The sequence below is a fragment of the Nerophis ophidion genome, linkage group LG01 (genome assembly GCF_033978795.1).
Source record: "Nerophis ophidion isolate RoL-2023_Sa linkage group LG01, RoL_Noph_v1.0, whole genome shotgun sequence".
In the NCBI taxonomy this organism is placed as follows: Eukaryota; Metazoa; Chordata; class Actinopteri; order Syngnathiformes; family Syngnathidae; genus Nerophis; species Nerophis ophidion.
In genome coordinates this window covers 41,882,676-41,910,471 of record NC_084611.1, presented here as the reverse complement: position 1 = coordinate 41,910,471, position 27,796 = coordinate 41,882,676, and the positions used below count along the sequence as shown (strand labels likewise).

The 27,796-nt window shown below is 39.2% G+C and overlaps 1 protein-coding gene across 3 annotated transcripts; it reads right to left on the bottom strand.

The window, feature by feature from the left end:
- Positions 1–2,929: 2,929 nt before the first annotated feature.
- Positions 2,930–25,928, bottom strand: LOC133554507 (gastrula zinc finger protein XlCGF57.1-like). Of its 3 annotated transcripts, XM_061903370.1 has the most exons (4): positions 25,658–25,928; positions 12,393–12,716; positions 3,244–3,309; positions 2,930–3,178 (listed from the first exon to the last, which is right to left on the bottom strand). In XM_061903370.1, the coding sequence occupies exons 1-4, from the start codon at positions 25,836–25,838 to the stop codon at positions 3,078–3,080; spliced, it is 672 nt and encodes a 223-aa protein (XP_061759354.1). In that variant the 5' UTR covers positions 25,839–25,928; the 3' UTR covers positions 2,930–3,077. The 3 variants fall into 3 exon arrangements, with proteins under 3 accessions (XP_061759354.1, XP_061759345.1, XP_061759337.1); XM_061903361.1 differs by lacking the exons at positions 2,930–3,178; positions 3,244–3,309 and adding an exon at positions 12,872–12,945 and having other exon boundaries at positions 3,593–12,716; XM_061903353.1 differs by lacking the exons at positions 2,930–3,178; positions 3,244–3,309 and having other exon boundaries at positions 3,593–12,716.
- Positions 25,929–27,796: the final 1,868 nt, after the last annotated feature.

Sequence of the window (27,796 nt, the reverse complement as noted above, 5' to 3'; positions counted from 1 at the left end):
AGCCACTACAGTATAATATTTTCATCGCAAAAAATGCAATCTAATCAATTAATTATTGCAAACAAAAGGTGACGTAACAAATAAACATTTATGCAAATACACTGTCATTTTAGTAATCCATCAATCCATTTCTACCGCTTGTCCCTTTCGGGGTGGTGGGGGGGGTGCTGGAGCCTATCTCAGCTGCACTCGGGCACCCTGGACAAGTTGCCAGCTCAATCACTAAGCGGCGTTAAACTATGAATTAGGTTAGCCTACCTGTTAACATGATGCATTTATACTTTCGATCAGGGTTCTCCAAACTACGGCCCGCGGGAAGTCCTTAGTTAAAAAAAAAACAACAATGTTTTATTTTTATTATTTTTTGAATCTATCTTTTGTAATCCATTTTTCCACCGTTTGTTACTCTCGGTGTCTCCTGGCCGCTCAGACGAATCATATTGTATAAACATGCAATTTCCCATCGATAACGTGACATCATAGCACTTGGTGTATACTGTGTGTGTGTGTGTGTGTGTGTGTGTGTGTGTGTGTGTGTGTATATATATATATATATATATATATATATATATATATATATATATATATATATATATATATATATATATATCTCAATTAATACATATTTACATATACATTAATATATATTTATATGTGTGTATGTATATATATATTAGGGCTGGGCAACGATTAAAAATTTTAATCGAAGTTAATCGCATTATTTCTCCGATTAATCACGATTAACTGCATTGTATACGCAAAGCCCAATAATGAATTCAAAATTAGTGTGTAGTACACCTTTGTTGGAATATTCTCCCACATGAACAAAAGCGCCAAAACATTTGTTGTGCAAACACAATTTAAATCAGTCCTTGTTAAACAGTAGCAGTTAAATAGCATATTTTATGAAAATCAACTCAAAAAATGTAAATACAAACATTTAAGCTTATTACTACCACTGCCAGGGTATTTAAGTTATCCTGTTTGTTATGGAAAAAAAATATAATCTACATACAAATCTCTGAGCCACAATCATAACATCTGAACAGGCAATTTCTGAGGTAACAGCAGAAACATTTTTTTTTATTTGTTTAAAAAACCTATATTATAGGTAGTTGGCTGTTTTAGGGAATTTTTGATCAAATTATCCGTAGTAGCAATATTAATAATGTTGTGTTTATTCTCCGTAGTGCATTTAAAATAATTACGACCATATCTAGGAATTGATATGATGGGAATTTTCCGATTGTTTGCTTGGTGCTTTGATAAACTGAACGCATATACATGGTACTATATTGTGATGTTATGAGCCAGGGGAAAAAAGAACTACCCTACCCAGCATGCAACAGGAGTGACGAGCATGCGCGGTAGCCCGGTATAGGTTGTGTCGCCATGACGGCATCTTGTATGTTGTGATATGCACGCTCTGAAAGCAAACGTTAAGAACTCAGCCAACACTCCTCGTCTGCATTATTCATAAATAGAAAGACAACACATATATTCCGCTGCTTCACAGGCCGCTGGATGTAGCCGGCAAAGTATTCCCATGCTAGCTAGCCGGTCTAGGAAGCACGCGTCATTCAGTCCAAAACGGCCCGATATATCCACATTCAGAATTGTCTGGCGGTCGTAAGTGATCCCAGAGTGACCACGCTGTGAGACAGCCATGAAATTTGCAGAATTGTCCGGTATTTTTGCCAAATGTTACATCTTTACCAAGAGCCCCTCGACGCCGAAGCCCGTCCGGGCGTCGCCATCTTGTTAAGAAAAGGCGTTAAACAACATACGCAAATGTGCGATAAAATAATTGTCGGCGTTAATAGATTGATGAGTTAACTCGTAATTAACGCATTAATTTGCCCACCCCTAATATATATATATATATATATGTACATATGTATGATGGATGAACTTTCTCCATACTTAAATTATTTTTCACACGTTATTTTCTTATGCAAACTTCATACATGTTGTTTTAATACAGAGCAAATGAATTGCCTTTTTTAATATTCATAGTGGGATTAACAATAACATTATATCCTGAGTGTGTCTAAAAATGATTTAAGTTATTCACTAACAAACTTTTCAAGAACTTTAGCGAGGACGCATAACTTGGGGATGGGTCCATAGTTGTTGACAGATGTGGCATCACCTCCTTTCAATAAAGGCGAAACATAGGACAATTTCTATGTTAGGAATGTCATTACTGGACAAGGAAATTGTGGAGGTTGTCCTCCAGTGTGTTCCTCAGACCAGTGGTTCTCAAATGGGGGTACGCGTACCCCTGGGGGTACTTGAAGATATGCCAAGTGGTGAGATTTAAAAAAAATATTCTAAAAATAGCAACAATTAAAAAATCCTTTACAAATATATTTATCAAATACTATTTCAACAAAATATGAATGTAAGTTCATAAACTGTGAAAAGAAATGCAACAATGCAATATTCAGTGTTGACACCTACATTTCTTGTGGACATTTTCCATAAATATTGATGTTAAATATTTCTCTTTTTGTGAAGAAATATTTAGAATTAAATTCATGAATCCAGATGGATCTCTATTACAATCCCCAAAGAGGGCACTTTAAGTTGATGATTACTTCTATGTGTAGAAATCTTTATCTATAATTTAATCACTTGTTTATTTTTCAACAAGTTTTTAGGTTTTTTTTATATCTATTTTTCCAAATAGTTCAAGAAAGACTACTACAAAACATCACTATTTTGCACTGTTATACAATTTAATAAATAAGAAACTGATGACATAGTGCTGTATATTACTTCTTTATCTCTATTTTTTCAACCAAAAATGCTTTGCTCTGATTAGGGGGTACTTGAATTAAAAAGATTTTCACAGGGGGTACAAACCACTGAAAAATGGTTGAGAACCACTGCCTCAGACCACCAAATACTGCGATGAGAGCCCGGCTCAGGGTTACAACACTGTTTTATTTTCATAAAATTGTGCAAGTGTTTTGCTTTCCAGCAAAATGTTTTCTCTGCGTCCACTTCTCGCTCCCACTCCAGCTCCAACAACGTGTCTCAATCCGGCTGCTGCTAATAAAGGCGACAGGTGATTAGATAACAAGGTCCACCTGGGCCATCCACGCACCAGTCGCTGTCTTCGAAGCCAGTCCCGGCACACCCCGTTGCGCGGCAGGCCCGCAGGCCACGCCCCCTTTCACAGAAATATATTTTTTAAAAGGGTGCGAGGTTCTGCAATAAAATCAAAAAAGGGCTCACGTTTGTCAGGACCTGCAGATTTACCAGCATCCACTTGTTTTAAGGCTCTCTTGAAGGAAAAAAAAACTGCAAAAAGGCCACAATCAGAATAATCTTTATTACAAAGATTGTGCGCATCACAATCCAAAAGAAATGGCACAAGTAGAGAAGCAAATATGTTATTTAAAATGCATTACAATATTAACAACCAGGGATGTACAACTACTAACTTACAATTCTTGGGGTGACGATTCAATTCAAAATGGATTCTCAATTCACAATCTTTACTCTTTAGTAGCAAAGGGTGCCAATTGCACTGAATAAAATCAGCAGTTACTGATAACTTCGAATATGACATTGTTTTTTGGGGGGGGGGGGGGGGGTTGCGGACGACGACAACATTCCTTGTCATATTCCATATGAAAGTGGTGGGTTTAAGTTTCTCACATTGTCCATTTCCCCTATTTATGTTCATATAGGCCAGGGGTCTGCAACCCGCGGTTATGGAGCCACATGCAGCTCTTTCATGCCACCGCCGTGGCTCCCTTTGGCTTTGAAACAAAATGTCAACAAATAATTACATTTATTTAGTTATTTTTAGTTAGTTGTTATTTTTGGAGAGTCCTGGTATCTAACCATATTATAATAAAACATTTTTGATATATTGTTGATCGAAGGTAGGTAGGTAGGTAGGTCTTTATTGTCACTGCACAAGTCCAATGAAACTTTGTTTTCAGCACAAACCCGTTCAAGATTTGACAAACAGTGTACAAAGTTACAGAACAGGAACGCTGATGGGTCGCCAGAAGCCGTAAAAAATGGGAAAAAGGTAAACGCTGCGGGGGGGATGAGTAAAAAAATACAATCTAGACTGGGCTCCTAAGAGGGCCCGGTCTGGAGTGGGAAAAAACCTCCATAACAAAGCACATATACATAATACAACATACATCTCGAGACTTGCAACAAGGGGGAGGGAGTGCGGGCTACGGTGGCTGGCTGCAGCTCCTCTGGCGCTGCCCATCCGTCCATCGCCCCTAAGGGATTCGCGTATGTCACAGCCCCTGTGCATCATCCCTTGTTGCCAAGCAATTGTATTGTTTTTAGCGGTCAACCCCTGGTAAGCTAGCGATGGACGGATCAAAAAAGAGAAACACTTCTACTGGAAATAGAACATTTAATGCTTCATGGACAGATTCATTTGCTTTCATTGATGACGAGGTTATTCTTTTCCTTTTTTAGTCAAATGAAATATGCAGCAGTTGTATGTCTTCGGAATATTGGGGCAACTTGATTTTTTTCAAATTCATTAATAAGGGAAGGACCAGTATATATTTTTTTCAAACATTCAAAATAATTTGGTGATTTGCTAAGCTTATACCCATAAATAAAATGTGAAACGTTGTTAAGTGTTTGATTTCATAAATTCTATGGCGTTAAGTGTAATGAAACTATAATTGGTGTTATCGTCATTTTAGGAATCGAACAGAGTTTGCGGCTCTAGTTGGGTTTTCCATCCATCCATTTTCTACCGCTTATTCCCTTTCGCGGTTGCCGGGGGCGCTGGCGCCTATCTCAGCTACAATCGGGCGGAAGGCAGGGTACACCCTGGACAAGTCGCCACCTCATCGCAGTAGTTGGGTCTTATTAGGGGCAAATGGGCTCAAATGGCTCTTTGTATGCTGAAGATTGCCGACCCCTGATATAGGGTAATATGGTAGCTTGTGAAAGCTTTTTTTTTTTTCTGAGACTCTTATTCTGTTAGAGAGGATGTAGCATGCAGGACTTTGATTGTGAAGGCCAGAAACGTACAATTGAGTTTGAGTTTGAGACATGGGTTGTGTTGTGTCATGATGCTGTATTTATTTTATTTTTTGGGGGGTAAGCGATTGACCGCTCTAAATTGTTATATTCTTTGCATGTTTTTTAGGGTTATGCGATTAAAACATTTGGATGATGATGGAGGTTTTGATACAGACGTCATATTGCGATGATGCGAATTAGTGACATTCTTTTTCTTGCAAATTTGACAGCGACAAGCAAACCACGCAATATAATTTTTTCACTAACGTCTAGAGATGTCCAATAATGGCTTTATTACCGATATTCCGATATTGTCCAACTCTTAATTGCCGAATCCCATATCAAGCGATGCCGATATATACAGTCATGGAATTAACACATTATTATGGCTTATTTTGTTGTAATGCCCCGCTGGATGCATTAAACAATGTAACAAGGTTTTCCAAAATAAATCAACTCAAGTTATGGAAAAAAATGCCAACATGGCACTGCCATATTTATTATTGAAGTCACAAAGTGCATTATTTTTTTGAACATGCCTCTAAACAGCAGCTTGGAATTTGGGACATGCTCTCCCTGAGAGAGCATGAGGAAGTTGAGGTGGGCGGGGTTGGGTGTAGCGGTCGGTGTATAATGTAGCGTCCCGGAAGAGTTAGTGCTGCAAGGGGTTCTGGGTATTTGTTCCGTTGTGTTTATGTTGTGTTACTGTACGGATGTTACTACAGACTGTGGTGAAGTAGGCAGGCTTCATCGCATGAAGAAGACTACAATTTTTGGTTGTGTTTTCCGCTCCGTATGTTGAGTGGCTATATACGATATATATCTCGATATTTTTCCGTAAAGTAAAAACAAAACACAACAGTCCTTGTTACCTGAGATACTAAGTATGTCATTCTTTTGACTTAGTAAATATTGACTTACTAAGACAAAATAAGGACTTAGTCAAATTAATGACTTACAGTAAATAAACGTTTTAAAAAGAGTTATAAGTGGGGCCACATGCTGACATATACTCAACTCATCATGCTTAATTTACAGTACGAAATATATATGTATGTATAAACAGTGGGGAAAAAAAGTATTTAGTCAGCCACCGATTGTGCAAGTTCTCCCACTTAAAATGATGACAGAGGTCTGTAATTTTCATCATAGGTACACTTCAACTGTGAGAGACAGAATGCGAAAAAAAAAAATCCAGGAATTCACATTGTAGGAGTTTTAAAGAATTTATTTGTAAATTATGGTGGAAAATAAGTATTAGGTCAACCATTCAAAGCTCTCACTGATGGAAGGAGGTTTTGGCTCAAAATCTCACGATACATGGCCCCATTCATTCTTTCCTTAACACGGATCAATCGTCCTGTCCCCTTAGCAGAAAAACAGCCCCAAAGCATGATGTTTCCACCCCCATGCTTCACAGTAGGTGTGGTGTTCTTGGGATGCAACTCAGTATTCTTCTTCCTACAAACACGAGTTGAGTTCATACCAAAATGGATACATGGATGATACAGCAGAGGATTGGGAGAATGTCATGTGGTCAGATGAAACAAAAATAGAACTTTTTGGTATAAACTCAACTCGTCGTGTTTGGAGGAAGAAGAATACTGAGTTGCATCCCAAACACACATATACTCACACACACACACACACCGTTATTCATATATACAAACGTACATACATTGGTACCTACGCTCCCACATACATACACACACAAATACATTACATACCTACATACTCCAAGTCCGTTCATCCACACGCACATTCACGGTACAAACATACACATACTGTACATATACATTCACTGTACAAACAAACATACATATACTGTACATATACATTTACTGGACAAACATTCATATACACAATCTGTTCATATACAAGTACATATACATACATATACTCATGTACATAATTGTTGCCCTAGAGTAAACTGGATAACACATGGCATATTGTGAAAGCTTAACCCATTGTTACTATAACAATCTACAAGACTAATATAGGTTGCCTCTCTCTCTTCCCTTTCATCTTTCGGTATTCCTTTTTTTTTTTTTTTTTTTTTTATTCTATTTTTTTTAATTATCTTTCTAGCTATCATTGTGTATGCGTATTGTTGCATTTGAAAAACTGTATTGTTGATAATAGAGGTAAACTACTGGTTTTGTTCATGATCAATAGCGCTTTTTCTATTGGTATTTGTATTGCTCCAGTTTTAGTGTAAAAATGCTCATTGTCATTTCTATATTATTATTTATTTCGCTAACTGCTTATTTGCTATCACTTTTACGATCATATTTGTACATATTGTATGTGCTGGTGTTGTTCTATTGTTGTTGTTGTTATTGTTGTATTTGCTGTTGTTGTTTTTGTCTCTCTGTGTAATCCCCCTCTTATCCCCACAATTTCCCCCTCTGTCTTCCTTTTTTTTTTTCTCTTCCTATCCCTTCCTGCTCCGGCCCGGCTGCACCAAATGATAATATAAATACATTTAATAAAGTCAAATTCAAATAAGGCAACAAGAGAAGTATCCTACACTTCTCTTTTGTAAAGTAAATTTGAACAGCCGATATGGGCATCTACATCAACTATATGATTTGCCTGATAAGCTGGACAGAAAAAAAAAAAAAAAATCTCACGATACATGGCCCCATTCATTCTTTCCTTAACATGGATCAATCGTCCTGTCCCCTAACAGAAAAAACAGCCCCAAAGCATGATGTTTCCACCCCCATGCTTCACAATAGGTATGGTGTTCTTGGGATGCAACTCAGTATTCTTCTTCCTCCAAACACAGGAGTTGAGTTTATACCAAAAAGTTATATTTTGGTTTCATCTGACCACATGACATTCTCCCATGTGCTCTCTGGCAAACTTCAGAGAGGCCTGGACATGCACTGGCTTAAGCAGGGGGACAAGCCTGGCACTGCAGGATTTGATTCCCTGTCAGCGTAGTGTGTTACTGATGGTAACCTTTGTTACTTTGGTCCCAGCTCTCTGCAGGTCATTCACCAGGTCCTCCCGTGTGGTTGTGGGATTTTTGCTCACCGTTCTCATGATAATTGTGACCCCACGGGATGAGATCTTGCGTGGAGCCCCAGTTCGAGGGAGATTATCAGTGGTCTTGTATGTCTTCCATTTTCTGATAATTGCTCCCACAGTTGATTTCTTCACACAAAGCTGCTTGACTATTGTAGATTCACTCTTCCCAGTCTGGTGCAGGTCTACAATTCTTTTCCTAGTGTCCTTCGACAGCTCTTTGGTCTTGGCCATAGTGGAGTTTGGAGTCTGACTGTTTGAGGCTGTGGACAGGTGTCTTTTATACAGATAACAAGTTCAAACAAGTGCCATTAATACAGGTAAGGAGTGGAGGACAGAAGAACTTCTTAAAGAAGAAGTTACAGGTCTGTGAGAGTCAGAGATCTTCCTTGTTTGAAGTGACCAAATACTTATTTTCCACCATAATTTAACTTTAAAATTCTTACAATGTGAATTCCTGGATTTTTTTTCACATTCGGTCTCTCACAGTTGAAGTGTACCTATGAGGAACATTACAGACCTCTGTCATCATTTTAAGTGGGAGAACTTGCAAAATCGGTGGCTGACTAAATACTTTTTTGCCCCACTGTATATCTATATTTTAAGACTTTAGTTTAGGCTGTGGCCCTTTGTTGTTAAGGCAGCCGCCTTAACAACAAAGCGCTGCGGGAATCACTGATTCTCTGTGTTCAATCACGTGACTTTTTCTGAGATGTTTACTTCAAGCGAACAAAGTGGTGGTCAACCAAACTATCGGAGTACGCAAAAGGCCTAGATCTTACTGTTAAAGCAGATACAAGCAAACAAAATCTAACAATACAATGGAATCGATCACTATATGTTATCAAAAAAAAGGTTTGTCGAGTGAACCGTCGGTTACGCTCCCAGATGTGTCGAACAATCTGGTGCTCCATATTCTACCCGGCAACACAGATGCAAACTTGGAAAAGCATGGAGGTCTACAATTTCTGTGTGCGCAAACAAATTAATCATGCATCGTTTTTTGCTCGGGGAATTTTGCATTTCATGATTTAACTTTGTGACTCAGGTAGCAAGTAGCACTCGATAGCCTTTATTTGCTATTTTTCATTTTTTCATAATGTTAACCACTCATAAAGATCATCGGAGACACCACTGAGCAGCCGGCTGGTTTTGGAAGAAGACGGAAAGTTTTGGCCATGTTGCCTGGTTTTCCCTCGTAAAATCTCGCACTTATTTACCCTTCTTGATTACCTCTAGTGGAACTTTAAAGAACCTTGTATCCTTTTCGCGATTTGAACTGGTCCAACAGCCTAAAACAACGCAAGCATGGTGCATTTTTCATCAAGGAAGGCCTAATGTCGCCCACCACCCCTTCAGGTATCGCATATTTAATGAAGGTGAACATAAATATTTAACAGTTAAATAACAAGGAGATTGACAATAGTTTTGACAAAATAATTCAACCAGAAATTTACTGCACAGTTGGTCAACCAAAGTAGGAGCATTTTTAACCTCTTTTGTAATACTTTTAGTGCCATTTATATGCCAAAGTTGATATTGTTACATATGTCGCTATTGGAGAATTTTAAAGGCCTACTGAAACCCACTACTACCGACCACGCAGTCTGATAGTTTATATATCAATGATGAAATCTTAACATTGCAACACATGCCAATACGGCCGGGTTAGTTTACTAAATTGCAATTTAAAATTTCGCGCCGAAGTATCCCGCTGAAACGTCGCGGTATGATGACGCGGGCGCGTGATGTCACGCATTGTAGAGGACATTTTGTTCCAGCACCTTTCCCAGCTATAAGTCGTCTGATTTCATCCCATAATTCCACAGTGTGGCTGAATCTTTTGCAATTTGTTCAATGAATAATCGAGACGTCAAAGAAGAACGCTGTAGGTGGGAAGCGGTGTATTGGGGGTGCCTTTAGCAACACAAACACAGCAGGTGTTTCATTGTTTTCATTCCCGAAAGATGACGGTAAAGCTTTACTATGGAACAGAGCGGTCAAGCGAACACGGTTGGATTGGACCACACACACACACACACACACACACAATGTACAGTGTATTTTGCAGCGATCATTTCGAAAGATCGTGTTTCGAAGAGGGTCCCTTGCGAAGGGCAGAGATGGGCATCGCCAAGAAGAACGTGGAGTTGGGATATAATTACAACACTTTACGTACATATTTATATACATATTTATATAATATTTACATATTTATATCATATGTAACTACAAGCTCCATTCACAGACAGAGACCCATTGCTTTTAAGAGCGGTCGAGCGAGTCAAAAGCGGGAAAAAATAAATAAATACAATTAAAAATATACATATATATATTTTTTGTGGCGGCCGTAATTCTTTCGTGACGGACAACCACAAATAAATGAATGTGTGGGAAACCCTGGTCTTTTTTTTTTTCTCCTTAGTTCGTCACTCTCACTTTCCTCATCCACAAATCTTTCATCCTCGATCAAATTAATGGGGAAATCGCCGCTTTCTCGGTCCGAATCGCTCTCGCTGCTGGTGGCCATGATTGTAAACAATGTTCAGATGTGAGGAGCTCCACAACCCGTGACGTCACGCGCATATCGTCTGTTACTTCCGGTACAGGTAAAGCATTTTTATCAGCACCAAAAGTTGCAAACTTTATCGTCGATGTTCTCTACTAAATCCTTTCAGCAAAAATATGGCAATATCGCGAAATGATCAAGAATGACACATAGATTGGACCTGCTATTCCGTTTAAATAAGAAAATCTCATTTCAGTAGGCCTTTAAATATATATTGTGATCTAGACTTTAGGCCATATTGCCTGTCCCTCAGAGAATCCAAAGTGCGCCTGAAAAATTGGCTGATGTTGCTGACTGTATTTCTTTCTCATTCATGCAGAAACATTAACAATATCTAAAGCTAGCTCACTCATTTTAGGAGCTCGCTGGACCCACCACTTGCAGGGACAAAACTCGACGTAGATAATTACCTGACGCAGCAAATTAGTGCAAATTTTGGATGGATTCCGAGTCTTATTGAATAAGAATCCCAATTCCTATGTGGATATATATTTTGGCACCCCTGTTGACAAAACCTTTTACATGATCATTGGTAATTAGCCCAAAATAAAAAAAGGGCAAGGAACATTTCATCTTTTTTTTTTTCTCAACCAATCAGCCTGAAATGGTGAAAAGGTCAGAATCTAAAGTTGGGTATAATTTATGGGGGAATCTGGTATTTTACACCCAGCAGATCATACATTTCTAGGAGACTCCTCAGTCCTCATGTGTGATGATTACACTTAATATAATACTTTTAGGTTTTGATAATTTTTTATTTTTGCAGAAACTCATAACGTTTACTCTACACTGTGTGTCCGCATGTGTAACATCAAGGTTTCGTGCAGAGTGAATGTTTTCGTGCAATGTGAACACCGAAAGGCCTTTTCTCCTGCGTGTGTTTTCATGTGCGATGCCATGTTGGACTTTTGAGCAAATCCTCTACCGCAAACTGAACAACTAAAAGGTTTTTCACCTGTGTGCGTTCGCATGTGCGATACCATTGTTCCGCTGTGTGAGAACGTTTTATGACAAACAGAACATCTGAAGGGTTTTTCTCCAGTGTGCGTTCTCATGTGCGACAAGAGTGACGCATTGTTAGTGAACCTTTTATCGCAGATTGAACACTTAAAGGGTTTTTCTCCAGTGTGTGTTCTCATGTGGGAGTCCACTGTTTCTTTCTGAGTAAATCTTTTATCACAAACTGAACAACTAAAGGGTTTTTCTCCCGTGTGCGTTCTCATGTGTCTAGTGAAATCACTTTTACGAGAAAACCTTTTAACACAATTGGAGCAACTGAAAGGTTTTTCTCCTGTATGTTTTCTCATGTGTGCTAGCATATGTGCCTTTTGAGTGAATCTTCTGTCACACACTGAGCAGCTGAAAGGTTTTTCTCCTGTGTGTTTTCTCATGTGTGACAGCATATGTGGCCTTTGAGTGAATCTTTTCTCACAAACTGAGCATCTATAAGGTTTTTCCCTTGTGTGTATTCTCATGTGTGTCGACATGTGTATCTGCAGAGAGAAGGTTTTGTGACAAACGGAACATGTGAAGGGTTTTTCTCCCGTGTGGGTTCTCATGTGGGATACCACAGAGACATTGTGAGAGAATCTTTTATCACAAATCGAACATTTAAAGGGTTTTTCTCCTGTGTGTGTTCTCATATGTCGAGCCAAATAGCTCCTATAAAAAAAACCTTTAGCACAAAATGAGCAAACAAACCGATTTTTACTTGGCTTTTTTTTGGACTTTTCAGAACGTTTGTTGCCAGTGTTAGTCGTCATATCACCTTCACAGTCTGTAACGCTGCTCGAAGGCTTTTGGGTGTCGAATCGGTCTTCATCTTCAGGAGAGTGTGATTTTATGTCATCACTATCTGATAGTGGAGCTAGGAGGTTGTTTGCTTGTGGTTGCTCTTCATTGTTTTCGGTCTTTACTTCCGTAAGGTGAGCCTCCTCCGGACCGAGAAGGCACACTCCCTCCTGAGTTATATGGAGTTCCTCCTCTTCCTCTTTTATGTGGGAGGATGGTGGCTCTTCCTGCTTCAAAGTGAAGCTCCCTTCTGTTACTATAGGGAGACGCATTTCCTGACGACCAATTAGCTGCTGGATGTCTGTAGGACACAAACAACAGTTATCTTAAAAATGTAACATTTTTGTCCATTCACTCATTGTTGATGCGTCAGTGGTGCAATCGCCATCATTATTTCAGATATTTATTTTGTCTCCCAGTTGGGAAGTAGATCTTGCCCCATGTGGAGGAGGGTACCTTGAAGTCTTGTTAACGACTGAAGGAAGAGTGGATTGTGAGCCTTCAGAATCAATAATGCTGGCATCTATGTACTGTAAGTGAACGGACACAAACGTTTGACAGACGGTTGCGATAGCCAATCAGATCACGAGTTGTCGTCAGTAAGGCCTACTACAAACCCTGTTTCCATATGAGTTGGGAAATTGTGTTTGATGTAAATATAAACGGAATACAATGATTTGCAAATCCTTTTCAAACCATATTCAGTTGAATGCACTACAAAGACAAGATATTTGATGTTAAAACTCATAAACTAGATTTTTTTTTTTTTTGCAAAAAATAATTAACTTAGAATTTCATGGCTGCAACACGTGCCAAAGTAGTTGTGAAAGGGCATGTTCACCACTGTGTTATATCACCTTTTCTTTTAACAACACTCAAACGTTTGGGAACTGAGGAAACTAATTGTTGAAGCTTTGAAATTGGGATTCTTTCCCATTCTTGTTTTATATAGAGCTTTAGTCTCCGGGATCTCCGCTGTGGTATTTTAGGCTTCATAATGCTCCACACATTTTCGATGGGAGACAGGACTGGACTGCAGGCGGGCCAAGAAAGTACCCACACTCTTTTACTACGAAGCCACGCTGAAATAAGCAGGGGCATCCATGATAACGTTGCTTGGATGACAACATATGTTGCTCCAAAACCTGTATGGACCTTTCAGCATTAATGGTGCCTTCACAGATGTGTAAGTTACCCATGCCTTGGGCACTAATACACCCCCATACCATCACAGATGCTGGCTTTTGAACTTTGTGCCTATAACAATCCGGATGGTTATTTTCCTCTTTGTTATGTAGGACACCACGTCCTCTGTTTTCAAATATAATTTGAAATGTGGACTCGTCAGACCACAGAACACTTTTCCACTTTGCATCAGTCCATTTTATATGAGCTCAGGCCCAGCGAAGCCCACGGCCTTCCTGGGTGTTGTTGATAAATGGGTTTGGCTTTTCATAGTACAGTTTTAACTTGCACTTACAGATGTAGCGACCAACTGTAGTTACTGACAGTGGTTTTATGAAGTGTTCCTGAGCCCATGTGGTGATATTCTTGACACACTGATGTCGTTTTTTGATGCAGTACCGCCTGAGGGATCAAAGGTCTGTAATATCATCGCTTACGTGTAGTGATTTCTCCAGGTTCTCTGAACCTTTTGATGATTTTACGGACAGTAAATGGTAAAATCCCTAAATTCCTTGCAATAGCTTGTTGAGAAATGTTGTTCTAAAACTGTTCGACAATTTGCTTACAAATTGGTGACCCTCGCCCCATCCTTGTTTGTGAATTACTTAGTATTTCATGGAAGCTGCTTTTATACCCAATCATGGCACCCAATTGTGGGATGTTCCATATAAGTGTTTGATAACCATTCCTCAACTTTATCAGTATTTATTGCCACCTTTCCCAACTTTTTTGTCACGTGTTGCTGGCATCAAATTCTAAAGTTAATGATTATTTGCAAAAAAAAAAAAGTTTATCAGTTTCAACATCAAATATGTTGTCTTTGTAGCATATTCAACTGAATATGGGTTGAAAATGATTTGCAAATCATTGCATTCCGTTTATATTTACATCTAACACAATTTCCCAACTCATATGGAAACGGGGTTTGTAGATGGCTGGGACAAAAAATAACTACATTACTCAGCATGCCACAGTAGCGAAAAGCATGCAGTAACCCTGTCTAGGTGGTTGAATGTGTACATGCAGCCGGATGTTATTGAAGAGCACGCTGTGGAATAAACTTTAGAAACCCAGCCAACACGCCTCGTCTGCATCTTTTATGATTAGACAAGGCAATATATTTGCAAGGCCATTTTCAAGAAGGCTATTTAGAGAGAAACTATGAATATGTATTGTGAGACGGCTAACAGCCAGCTCAGCTGCCCCTGCGATGAAATGTGAGTTCAGATATTTTATTTTTTCACGTTTAGTATGTTTTTGCAATTTTAACTTTGACAGTACTACATAAGATATTTTTTAATAGCTGATGCAGGTTTATCCCATTCATCCATTTTCTACCGCTTGTACCTTTCGGCGTCGCTGGAGCCTATCTCAGCTGCATTCGGGCAGAAGGCTGGGTACACCCTGGACAAGTCACCACCTCATTGCAGGGCCAACACAGATAGACAGACAACATTCACACTCACATTCACACACTAGGGCCGATTTAGTGTTGCCAATCAACCTATCCGAAGGTGCATGTCTTTGGAAGTGGGAGGAAGCCGGAGTACCTGGAGGGAACCCACGCTGTCACGGGGAGAACATGCAAACTCCACACAGAAAGATCCTGAGCGCAGGATCGAACCCAGGACATTCGTTATTGTGAGGCAGACGCCCTAACCCCTCTACCACCGTGCTGCCCTGATGCGGGTTTATTGAATTTTAAATGCGCCAGAAAATAACCCATTTTGTACAATGGCCAGTAGTGCGTAAATGTGTTTCTGTATAGTATTTCTCCAGCAATGGTCATGTGGTGACATCAATTATGGTACTTTGAGAGGTAATCACTGAAGTCGGACATCACTGAAGGCCGAGGTGGGAAACGCAAAGCCCGCCACTGATAAATATGTGTGGAGGGAGGTGTGGCCAGCGCGCATGCAGGAGCAAAGGTCACCGCCTCTGTCTATGGTGCTGAGGACGAGCACCATCGGATAAGGGCGGGACATGGGCTGACGGCGAGACACGTGATTAGATTTCACAGGTGGTACGTGTTAATCTAATCATCTGTTGTCTTTAACAGTAAACGGCCGGGAGCAGGATGGGAGAGAGGATATGGATGTGGCTGAAAAGTCACGTCCTGCTGGAGAGAAAACTTGTGATAAAATCTATGTACAAAAAAAACTGTTTAAAAACTGCACACTTTGCTCCGGTGCTGTGTCTAACAGTGGAACTGGAGGCAATCAGCCTGTGGAACTGCTGAGGTGTTATGGGTTCCCAGGATGCTTCAATAGCATTATTTGGTCTGGTGTCTTTCAGCTTCTTCTTCACAATACCCCACAAATTCTCCAGCCTTCCTCCAGACTCGAGCGCCTTGATTTCCAAATGAAATACAAAACTTGCTTTCGTCTGAAAACAGGACTCTGGACCACTTTGCAACTGTCCAGGGCTTCTTTTCCATAGATCAAGTCAGATGCTTCTTCCGTTGTCTTGACCATGGGAATATGGCTATTGAAGCTGTATCTGTTGAAAAGCTCTATGGAGACGATGATTTCATTTTCCAGCATGATCTGGCACCTGCCCACAGTGCTAAAACCACCAGGTTTCAAATGTTTGATTTTGTTTTGCTGCTATTAATCTTTTTTTTTTACTTGGTCTGAGGAATTTTTCAAAATTTTTGAGATAGGATTTTTGATTTTTCTTAAGCTGTATGCCATATTCAGCAATATTAAAATAATAAAAGGCTTGCAATATTTCAGATGATGTGTAATGAATCCAGAATGTATGACATTTTCATGTTTTTAGTTGCATTACATAAAATAAAGGACTTTATTATAATATTCAAATTTTCTTGAAATTTTCTTGTTCCTTTGGGACAGAGGACCCTAATGAATTTCTAGCGTTTTATTCTTTCTTTCTTTATTATTTATTATTCCGCAGCTTTGAGCTGTAATTTGACCCCCTTAACATGCTTCCAAACTCAACAAAATGTGACACACACATCAGGACTGGCAAACATTGTGATTTAATCAAAAAACCTAACCCCAAAAGTAAAAATTGCGCTCTAGCGCCCCCTAGGAAGAAAACACAGACAAAACTGCCTGTAACTTCCAGTAGGAATGTCGTAGACCTAGATTTCATACACTGACATTCTTCAGCAAAAATCAACAGGAAGTTTGCAATTCCCCCTTCAAAACAAAAGTTTGGTAAAAACACTCACCTTTGCCTCTTTGAGCTGTAATTTGACCCCCTTCACATGCTTCAAAACTCACCAAACTGGACAAACACATCAGGACTGGCGAAAATTTCGATCTAATCGAAAAACCTAACCCCAAAACTCAAAATTGCGCTCTAGCGCGCCGTAGGAATAAAACACAGACAAAACTGCTACTAGGAAGAAAACACAGACAAAACTCCCTGTAACTTCCAGTAGGAATGTCGTACAGACATGAAACAAAAACCTCTATGTAGGTCTCACTTAGACCTACATTTCATGTATCGACAACTCCCAGCAAAAATCAACAGGAAGTTTGCAATTACCCCTTCAAAACAAAAGTTTGGTAAAAATCGGTCACCTTTTTTCAAACATTATCTCCTCTAAGCGCGTTTGTTATGTCGGCTTTAAACTACCACAGGAGATGGATTGAGCTCCTTCTGATTAAAAGTTGAAAGAGTTTTTATTACTGCTATGGTTTTGATTTTATCAGCCTTCAAAGAATCGCTGTGCTGAAAACCATTTCAAAGATGACCGCCATGCGCAGACACAGTGAGAGAGATGTTTTTTTTCTCTTTTTTTTCCCGTACCGTCTGCTGCTGTTGCGCATGCACCAACATTCGTGAGGGAGGGGCTGCCAGTTGCCGTAGCTAAGCCGGTATGTTTTAAAGTTGTCGTTTGCCTGCATATCGTAAAAACAACCGTCCAACATTTTACAACTAATTGTAAACTTATAGGTGCCGACCATCAGGGCCGAGTTGTGACGAAAGTGTGTCGATGTTAAGATATTACGCCATGTTGGTAAGTCTGTTTGCTAATAGTAGCTACTATCCGTACCCATGTATTTTCAATGGGCGGTTAGCATCGGGTTTTAATCCCGTTTCCTCCTATGTTTCTGCTCCGATTGAATTTCTTTGTATGTCGAGTCTTTATTTTGGGTACTTACATATAGTGCCTGACCGTTATGGCATATCTGCACATTTTATGCTACGGTAAAGACAATGAATGGTCCGGTTTTGATTTTATTAGCCTTCAAAGAACCGCTGCGCTGAAAAACATTTCTAAGATGGCCGCCATGCGCTCACACAGAGAGCTAGACGTTTTTTTTTCCTACTGCTCCCAGTATGTAACCGCTTATCTGGGCTTGGGTCGCGGGGACAGCAGCCAAAGCGGTCCCGTCCATCGCTGCTTGCAGTTTAATTTTGTTTTTGTTGTTATATTGTGTTTTATGTTATATATTTATATCACAGTGAGTGTCATTTCTAATATTTGAACTATGCTGTGAAGCACTTTGTGGCTTTTGTCTGTGAAAGGTGCTATATGATTAAATTCTTACTTACCTACAGTAGGGGCCAAAAGTTTGGACACACCTTCTCATTTACAACACAACTGATGGTCCCAACCCCATTGATAAAGCAATAAATTCCCCTAATCAACTCTAAGGCACACCTGTGAAGTAAAAAAAACATTTCCGGTGACTACCTCTTGAAGCTCATCAAGAGAATGCCACGAGTGTGCGAAGCAGTAATCAAGGTGGCTATATTGAATAAACTAGAATGTAAAACATCCGTCCATTTTCTACCGCTTGTCCCTTGTGGGGCCGTGGGGGGTACTAGAGCCTATCTCAGCTGTATTTGGGTGGAAGACAGCCTACACCCTGGACAAGTCACTACCTCATCGCAGGAATATATTCACCTTGTTTTGTTAAGTACATAACTCCATTCATTAATAGTTTTGATGCCTTCAGTGACAATCTACAATGTAAATAGTCATTGAAATAAAGAAAACACATTAAATGAGAAGGTGTGTCCAAACTTTTGGCCTGTACTGTACTTCAAAGTGTACGTCTGCAGCTAATAGACATACGGTATGCACCCAAATAAAACTTGTCCAAATATTAGGTGGGTGTGATACAAAAACAGGTGAGTTGTATAGTCTGGAAATTAAGGTAAGTTGTTGAACTTCAATTCTAGTTTCCTCATTTTATTCAGATAGCTGTTAAAAGAAAATAAACTGGGTGGACTTGAACCTTTAAAAGTCAAAGCCCAGTTGTGATCAAATGTTCCATCGACAAACTTGCACATTCAAACTTCTGCATTGACTCAGACGCCAATTTTCCCCCTCGTCAGTTCGACATAATTTTACAAGTGTTACTTTTCTTTCTAAAAATGTATTTCAGTGGGGGACAGAAAGGCAACTTTTCTGTCCACGGGAGTCCTTTCGTTAGGGCTTTTTTTAATGTCGTCATGCACGGAATTACCTCAGAATCAACATACTCAGGCCTGATAAAACTAACTCAGATCGCCCGCTCGAACCGAAAACTCTGAGTTTTCAACCTTTGGGTAAGTCAAGTCAAAGTTTGGGGCCGTATTTATCAAGCTTCTTAGAATTACTCCTAAGAAGTCTGCTAAGAGTTGACCTTTGAGTAAAGAAATTCTTCGCTGAAAACTGCACTTAAAAGTTAGTTACCAAGCGTCATACTCACACTTTCAACGAAGTGTAGGACTGAATCTTAAGTGTCATACTCATAGCTGAATTACAACATTAATATGTGCCATAAACGGACTTATAGGTGACGACATTTCTGTGTCCATAGAAATGACCAATCACGGAAGGGAATCCCTTGTCTAAGAATAAAGACATATCTTAGAAATATTTAACTGGACAATGGGACTGTATATTTTGACAATAAACGACAAAATAATACAAAACAAAATGAAAGATTCTGAGAATCCTCTCCAAGAGCTCCTAACTTATCCTAAAAATCTCAGAGCGAGGAGTTTTAGCACTCATTTTTGCACTTTTTTTTTAAAATACTTATATGTGAGCGCACATCTTGTGCACTAATTTTGCACTCCTATATGAACACACAACTTTGGCACTTACTTGTCGCTCATATGTGAGCACAAGTGTGCACCTATTTTACACACTTATATATGAGCACACAACTTGTGCACTTGTTTTACATACTTATATATGTGCACATGACTTCTGCAATTTATTAATGCACTCATTGTACACAGTTATATTTGTGCACTTTAACCTGTGCACTTTATTGGTGCACCTATTTTACACATTTATACAAGTGCACATAACTTGTGCACTTTGTTGGTGGACTTATTTTACACACTTATGTATTTACACATAACTTGTGCACTTGATTAATGCACTTATTGCACACACTTATATATTTACACTTATTTTACACACTTATATACAGTATGTCCACATAACATGTGCACTTTATTGGTGCACTTAACACACTTACACATGTGCGTTTAACTCTTAAAATGTCAGTGCCTAGAAGAAGTCAGTATTCAACCTTAGTTTGAAAAGCCTCACAATACAAAAACAGTCCATTCAAATTTCCCAACTGAATTTTCTAGTTGTGGAATATTTTAACTATTTTTGATATGTTTTATATTGTTGAATATTTTTATGAATATTGTTATAAATATAAATATCCTTCCGCTCCCTGAACGTTCACGCACGTCTCTCTCGGCTCAGAGCCATCCCCCGCTGGCAACTCCTAACCACTTAGGACACCTCTGAAGGTCTTTTAAATATCGTGGAGAGTAGGAGTGATTCTTAGACTTAAGAAAGTTGATAAATAGCTTTTATTCTTAAGTTTGAGAGTAGGACTAAATTTCGCAAATTCTCAGGACTTAAGTGTAAAATGGCACTCTAAGATGCTTGATAAATACGGCCACAGGATTTTAGTTCACTGAACCTCGCTGGTCTAACTCAGCTCCATTTATTGATACTTCTATTAGCACATTCCATCTTTCTCTTCTATCTTTCTAATTTACACATTCAGAGTACACAAGTCTGCTGGTACTTGATATTTTACACCGACTGGTAACACCTATCATTACTGCCCCCTTCCAATAGGTAATCATAACAGACACACCATGAGTTACAAGGTAACTGTCACACGATAAACCTCAACAATTCTTTTAATATTCATAACGTCCAAAATTGTTCTCCATTTAAGTGAAATACTTTATTCAATACATTGATGAACAGATCTATGATACAAGCGTAAGAGGTGTGTTAAGAAGCAGATATACAATGACATCTACTGTAGCTTTTTCTGACGGTATGATAATTCATGGTTTCCCTTTAATGTAATTGAATGTGGTGCACCGCCACTGCATTTTTATTACTGCCACGGCTTGAAAATGTTTTTTTTTCCTTGAAAAAAAATTAAATTAATAAAATATATCCTCGCCCTCAGAATAAATCACACTTAGACTTAGACAAACTAAGACTAACAAAAAGTTAGATGCTATTTTTAAATTTTATTACCAATCTTATAACAAACAACGAGAGATGTCCGATAATATTGGACTGCCGATATCATCGGCCAATAAATGCTTTAAAATGTACAAACGCTGTTTCCACCTGAGTTGTGAAATTGTGTTAGATGTAAATATAAACGGAATACAATGATTTGCAAATCCTTTTCAACCCATATTCAGTTGAATGCACTACAAAGACAACATATTTGATGTTCAAAGTCAAACTTTATTTTTTTTTTGCAAATAATAATTAACTTAGAATTTCATGGCTGCAACACGTGCCAAAGTAGTTGGGAAAGAGCATGTTCACCACTGTGTTACATCACCTTTTCTTTTAACAACACTCAATAAACGTTTGGGAACTAAGGGAACTAATTGTTGAAGCTTTGAAAGTGGATTTATTTCCCATTCTTGTTTAATGTACAGCTTCAGTCGTTCAACGGGGTCTCCGCTGTCGTATTTTACGTTTCATAATGCGCCACATATTTTCGATGGGAGACAGATCTGGACTGCAGGCGGGCCAGGAAAATACCCACACTCTTTTTTTACGAATCCACGCTGTTTAAACTTGTCCTAAATGTGGCTTCGACTTGTCTTGCTGAAATAAGCATTGGCGTCCATGAAAAAGACGGCGCTTAGATGGCAGCATATATTGTTCCAAAAGCTGTATGTAACTTTCAGCATCAATGGTGCTTTCACAGATGTGTAAGTTGCCATGGGGTATGGGATATGGGGGTGCACTAATGCACCCCCATACCAACACAGATGCTGGCTTTTGAACTTTGCGTTGACAACAGTCTGGATGGTTCGCTTCCCCTTTGGTCCGAATGACACGATGTTGAATTTTTCCAAAAACAATTTGAAATGTGGACTCGTCAGACCACAGAACACTTTTCCACTTTGCATTAGTCCATCTTAGATGATTTCGGGCCCAGAGAAGCCGGCGGCGTTTCTGGATGTTGTTAATAATGGCTTTTGCTTTGCATAGTAGAGCTTTAACTTGCACTTACAGATGTAGCGACAAACTGTATTTAGTGACAGAGGTTTTCTGACGTGTTCCTGAGCCCATGTGGTGATATATTTTAGAAATTGATGTTGGTTTTTGATACAGTGCCGTCTGAGGGGTCACGGTCATTCAATGTTGGTTTCCGGCCATGCCGCTTACGTGGAGTGATTTCTCCAGGTTCTCTGAACCTTTTGATAATATTATGGACCGTAGCTGTTGAAATCCCTATATTTCTTGCAATTGCACTTTGAGAAACGTTGTTCTTAAACTGTTTGACTATTTGCTCACGCAGTTGTGGACAAAGGGGTGTACCTCACCCCATCCTTTCTTGTGAAAGACTGAGCATTTTTTGGGAAGCTGTTTTTATACCCAATAATGGCACCCACCTGTTCCCAATTAGTCTGCATAACTGTGGGATGTTCCAAATAAGTGTTTGATGAGCATTCCAAAACTTTATCGGTATTTATTGCCACCTTTCCAAACTTTTTTGTCACATGTTGCTGGCATTAAATTCTAAAGTTAATGATCATTTGCAAAAAAAAAATATCAGTCTGATCATCAAATATGTTGTCTTTGTAGCATATTCAACTGAATATGGGTTGAAAATAATTTGCAAATCATTGTATTCTGTTTATATCTACATCTAACACAATTTCCCAACTCATATGGAAACGGGGTTTGTAATATCGGAAATTATCGGTATCGGTTTCAAAAAGAAAAATGCATGACTGTTTAAAACGCCGCTCTACGGAGTGGCACACGGACGTAGGGAGAAGTACAAAGTGCCAATAAACCTTAAAGGCACTGCCTTTGCATGCCGGCCCGATCACATAATATCTACGGCTTTTCACACACACACATACACACACACACACACACACAAGTGAATGCACATTGCTTAGCAATGTGGTCTACATACAACTATATCCTACATACTAGAGCTGAGCGATATACTCGATATATCGTGAGTTTGTCTCTGTGCGATATAGAAAATGACTACTGTGATATTTGAGTGTACATTGTCACACAGTTGCTTTTATCTGCATTACAGGCTTTTATCACTCTTTGTTGTCTCTCCTTCTCACGGAGCGATAAAACAAGCGCACTTTCTTACATACGTCACATACGTATATGCCCTCGCGGAGCAGAGAGGTAGCAGCATGGGTAAAGTAAGCTGTGGTGCGAGTGGTAATACGAGAGAAAGAAGGTGCGAATTTAGTAACAAATTAAGGAAGAATTCATTCCCAAGAAAAACAGCAGGGTGTCCATCGTCTGTCGGTGGTTTGTCTTTAAGCGGGAAGATGTCGAACAGACGACCGTAATTTGTCAAGTGTGGGGCAAAAGTGTTGCTGCAAAAAGTAGCATTACTGCTAATTTGTAACATCATTTGAAAAGTCACCCGCTAGAGAATAAACAGTGCTTGAAACTCCGCATGTCAATATCTCCGTTCGGTGCCACACCAACAAAATGCCGAGGCAACCATTTCCACATCAACACCGTATGAAAAAAATTGTCAACAACAGAAGGAGATAATGTCCGCAGGAACCTACCACATAGTTTGGGACATACACTATTTAATTTACTATTATGCAGCTCATTTTTTTTGACAGTTATTGAAATATCTTGTGTGACATCATGCACAAAAGTGCACTTTATTTGTTTTAAGCTATTGTAGTGGCGTTCTGTACAAAAAGTGCACTTTAATTTAGTTTGGTTTCGATATGTCGTCTTCGTGACATCATGCACAAAAGTGCACTAATAGCTTGTTTTAAAATGTCTCCGACAATCTTGCACTTTCTGTTTTCAAATGACATGAATGTTTTGCCACTGTGTAATAACTGTTTGATAAATACACTTTTGGTATGTTGACTTAGTTGTTTGTGGTTTCCCTCTCTGCATGAAAGTTTAAAAGTAGCATATATTAATTCAGTATGAACAAGAATGTTTTAATGTAGACACATAGAATCATCACACTGCGGTGATAATATGCATCAATTGTCCATTCAAGGCTAAGGCAAAATATTGAGATATATATGGTGTATCGTGATATGGCCTAAAAATATCGAGATGTTAAAAAAAAGGCCATATCGTCCAGCCCTACTACATACTACATGGGACGGTATAGCTCGGTTGGTATAGTTGCTGTGCCAGCAACTTGAGGGTTCCAGGTTCCATCCCCGCTTTCGCCATCCAAGTCACTGCCGTTGTGTCCTTGGGCAAGACACTTTACCCACCTTCTCCCAGTGCCAACCACACTGGTTTAAAGGCCTAATGAAACCCGCTACTACCGACCACGCAGTCTGATAGTTTATAGATCAATGATGAAATCTTAACATTGCAACACATGCCAATAAGAGCGGGTTAGTTTACTAAATTGCAATTTTAAATTTTGCGCAATGTTCCCAGCTATTAGGTCGTCTGTTTACATCACGAAATTCCACAGTTTTCTGGACATTTGTGTTGCTGAATATTTTGCAATTTGTTCAATGAACAGCAGAGACATAAAAGAAAGCTGTAGGTGGGAAGCGGTGTATTGCGGCCGCCTTTAGCAACACAAACACAGCCAGTGTTTCATTGTTTACATTCCCGAAAGATGACGGTGAAGCTTTACTATGGAACAGAGATGTCAAGCGAACGCGGTTGGATTGGACCACACACACGAAGTACAGTGTATTATGCAGCGATCATTTTGAAAGATCGTGTTTCGGAGAGGGTCCCTTGCGAAGGGCAGAGATGGGCATCGCCACCACCCGTTGATTGGTGCAGAAGAAAGGTGCGGGGCCGACCTTCAGGTTGTAAAGGTACGACCAAATAATCTCACTAACACTTGTTTCACAATAAGCAGATAAGGGATTTTTCCAGAATTATCCCAGTAAATGTGTCTAATAACATCTGAATCACTCCCACTGCCCTCTAGTCTTTTTTTTTTGTTCTAGTCCTTTACTCTCACTTTCCTCATCCACAAATCTTTCATCCTCGCTCAAATTAATGGGGAAATTGTCGCTTTCTCGGTTCGAATAGCTCTTGCTTCTGGTGGCCATGATTGTAAACAATGTTCAGATGTGAGGAGCTCCACAACCCGTGACGTCACACGCATATTGTCTGCTACTTCCAGTACAGGCAAGGCTTTATTATTAGCGACCAAAAGTTGCAAACTTTATCGTCGATGTTCTCCACTAAATCCTTTCAGCAAAAATATGGCAATATCGCGAAATGATTAAGTATGACACATAGAATGGACCTGCTATCCCCCTTTAAATAGGAACATCTCATTTCAGTAGGCCTTTAAAAAAATAAAATAAAATAGAAGTAACTAGTTACTTTTCACAGTAACGCATTACTTTTTGGTGTAAGTAACTGAGTCAGTTTTGAAATAAAATAACTAGTAACTGAAACTAGTTACTGGTTTTCAGTAGCTAACCCAACACTGCCAACAAGTGAGTGAATAAAAAAAAAAGCACTTTCATTTTGACTCCCCAGCGTCGTATATTACTGGCATAAGTAATACAATACTCAAATGAATTTAATAAGATTCAATTGTTGGTAAACATGAAACACACCTGGAGTTTGGAGAATGATCCCAGTCTTGCTAGCAACTGCTTCCAGTTGTTTTCGATATCGCTCCTTCTCCTCTCGAGTTCGAGAAAGCTGCTCCTCGTATGACGCCGTCGTCCTTTCGAACTGCGCGAATATTTCATCAGCTGCTGCCATCAGTCGCTCTTCTATCAACCTTTTCAACATTTTGAATCTTCTCAACTCGCCGCCTCCGTCTTGCCTGTCGAAACGTTACTAACTTCCGCTTTTTTTCTTCTTCGATGGTTGAACAGCAGTTTAAAACATCCGTTGTGTCACATTGCTGTCATCCTGCGGCGGGATTGAATACGACTCAATATGAACACTAAGGGGCTTCACGGTGGAAGAGGGGTTAGTGCGTCTGCCTCACAATACGAATTTCCTGCAGTCCTGGGTTCAAATCCAGGCTCGGGATCTTTCTGTGAGGAGTTTGCATGTTCTCCCCGTGAATGCGTCCAAAGACATGCACCTGGGGATAGGTTGAAAATTGGCCCTAGTGTGTGTCTGTCTATCTGTTGGCCCTGCGATGAGGTGGCAACTTGTCCAGGGTGTACCCTGCCTTCCGCCCGATTGTAGCTGAGATAGGCGCCAGCGCCCCCCGCAACCCCGAAAGGGAATAAGCGGTAGGAAATGGATGGAAAATGGATGAGCACTAAGGAAGAAATTACAGCGACAAATGGGTTTGATTGATTGATTGAAACTTTTATTCGTATATTCCGTACAATTGACCACTAAATGGTAACACCCGAATAAGTTTTTCAATTAATTTAAGTCGGGGTCCATGTTAATCAGTTCGTGGTATCTAGGTAAGTACAGCTATAGGGGCTTTGTATACAATATGTAAATAATACATATATGTTACATTTTATATTGCCACTATGGTACATTTTTAGTCTATTCAATACCTGCATTACCCTTTCCGTCCTTTGTAATTTAGTTACTGTGTGGAACAATTTCCCTTGTTTGGTAATGTTTAATTACTAGGGGTGTGGGAAAAAATCAATTCGAATTTGAATCGCGATTCAGAATCGATTTTTTTTTTAATCGATTTATTTATTTCATTTTTTTTTTTAATCAATCCAACAAAACAATACACTGCAATACCATAACAATGCAACCTCAATTCAAAAACCAAACCTGACCAAGCAGAACTCAGAACTGCAATAAACAGAGTAATTGAGAGGAGAGACAAACACGACACAGAACAAACCAAAAGTAGGGAAACAAAAATTCATATTATCAACAATAGTATCAATAATAATTATAATTTCAGCATAGCAGTGATTAAAAATCCCTCATTGACATTATCATTAGACATTTATAGAAAAGAAAAAAAAAAGAGCAATAGTGTCACAGTGGCTTACACTTGCATCGCATCTCATAAGCTTGACAACACACTGTGTCCGATGTTTTCACAAAAATAAAATAAGTCATATTTTTGGTTCATTTAATAGTTAAAACAAATTTACATTTTTGCAATCAGTTGATAAAACATTGTCCTTTACAATTATAAAAGCTTTTTTTTTTTAATCTACAACTCTGCTAGCATGTCAGCAGACTGGGGTAGATCCTGCTGAAATCCTATGTATTGAATGACTACAGAATCGTTTTGAATCGGAAAAATATTGTTTTTGAATCGAGAATTGCGTTGAATTGGAAAAAATCGATTTATAATCGAATTGTGACCCCAAGAATCGATATTGAATCGAATCGTGGGACACCCAAAGATTCGCAGCCCTATTAGTTACTTTACTATTGTCCAACAATGTTTAGTTCCAACAATATCAGGATACAGTGTGCTTTTGTTATGGGATATGCAGCATACGGGAGATGTATTAACCCTTGTGTAATGTTCATATTATTGTTACTCAGACAGCTATTGTGCTGAACAGATGTTTATTGGGATAAGGTAAACATCTCTTCAGTATTTTAACATAAAAGTGTTTGATTGTGAGGCATTGAAAGCCACAAAATGCAACAGGTCCATCAGACCCACAAACGCTGGCTGAGTAACAACACTATGAATGTTGGACGGAAAATTTCTCTGTTAGTTTCTGCATCCCACAGGGATTCTTCTTTTGTGTTTCTGCACCTGCGGTTCCCACACAAGGTTTCAACATTGTTTG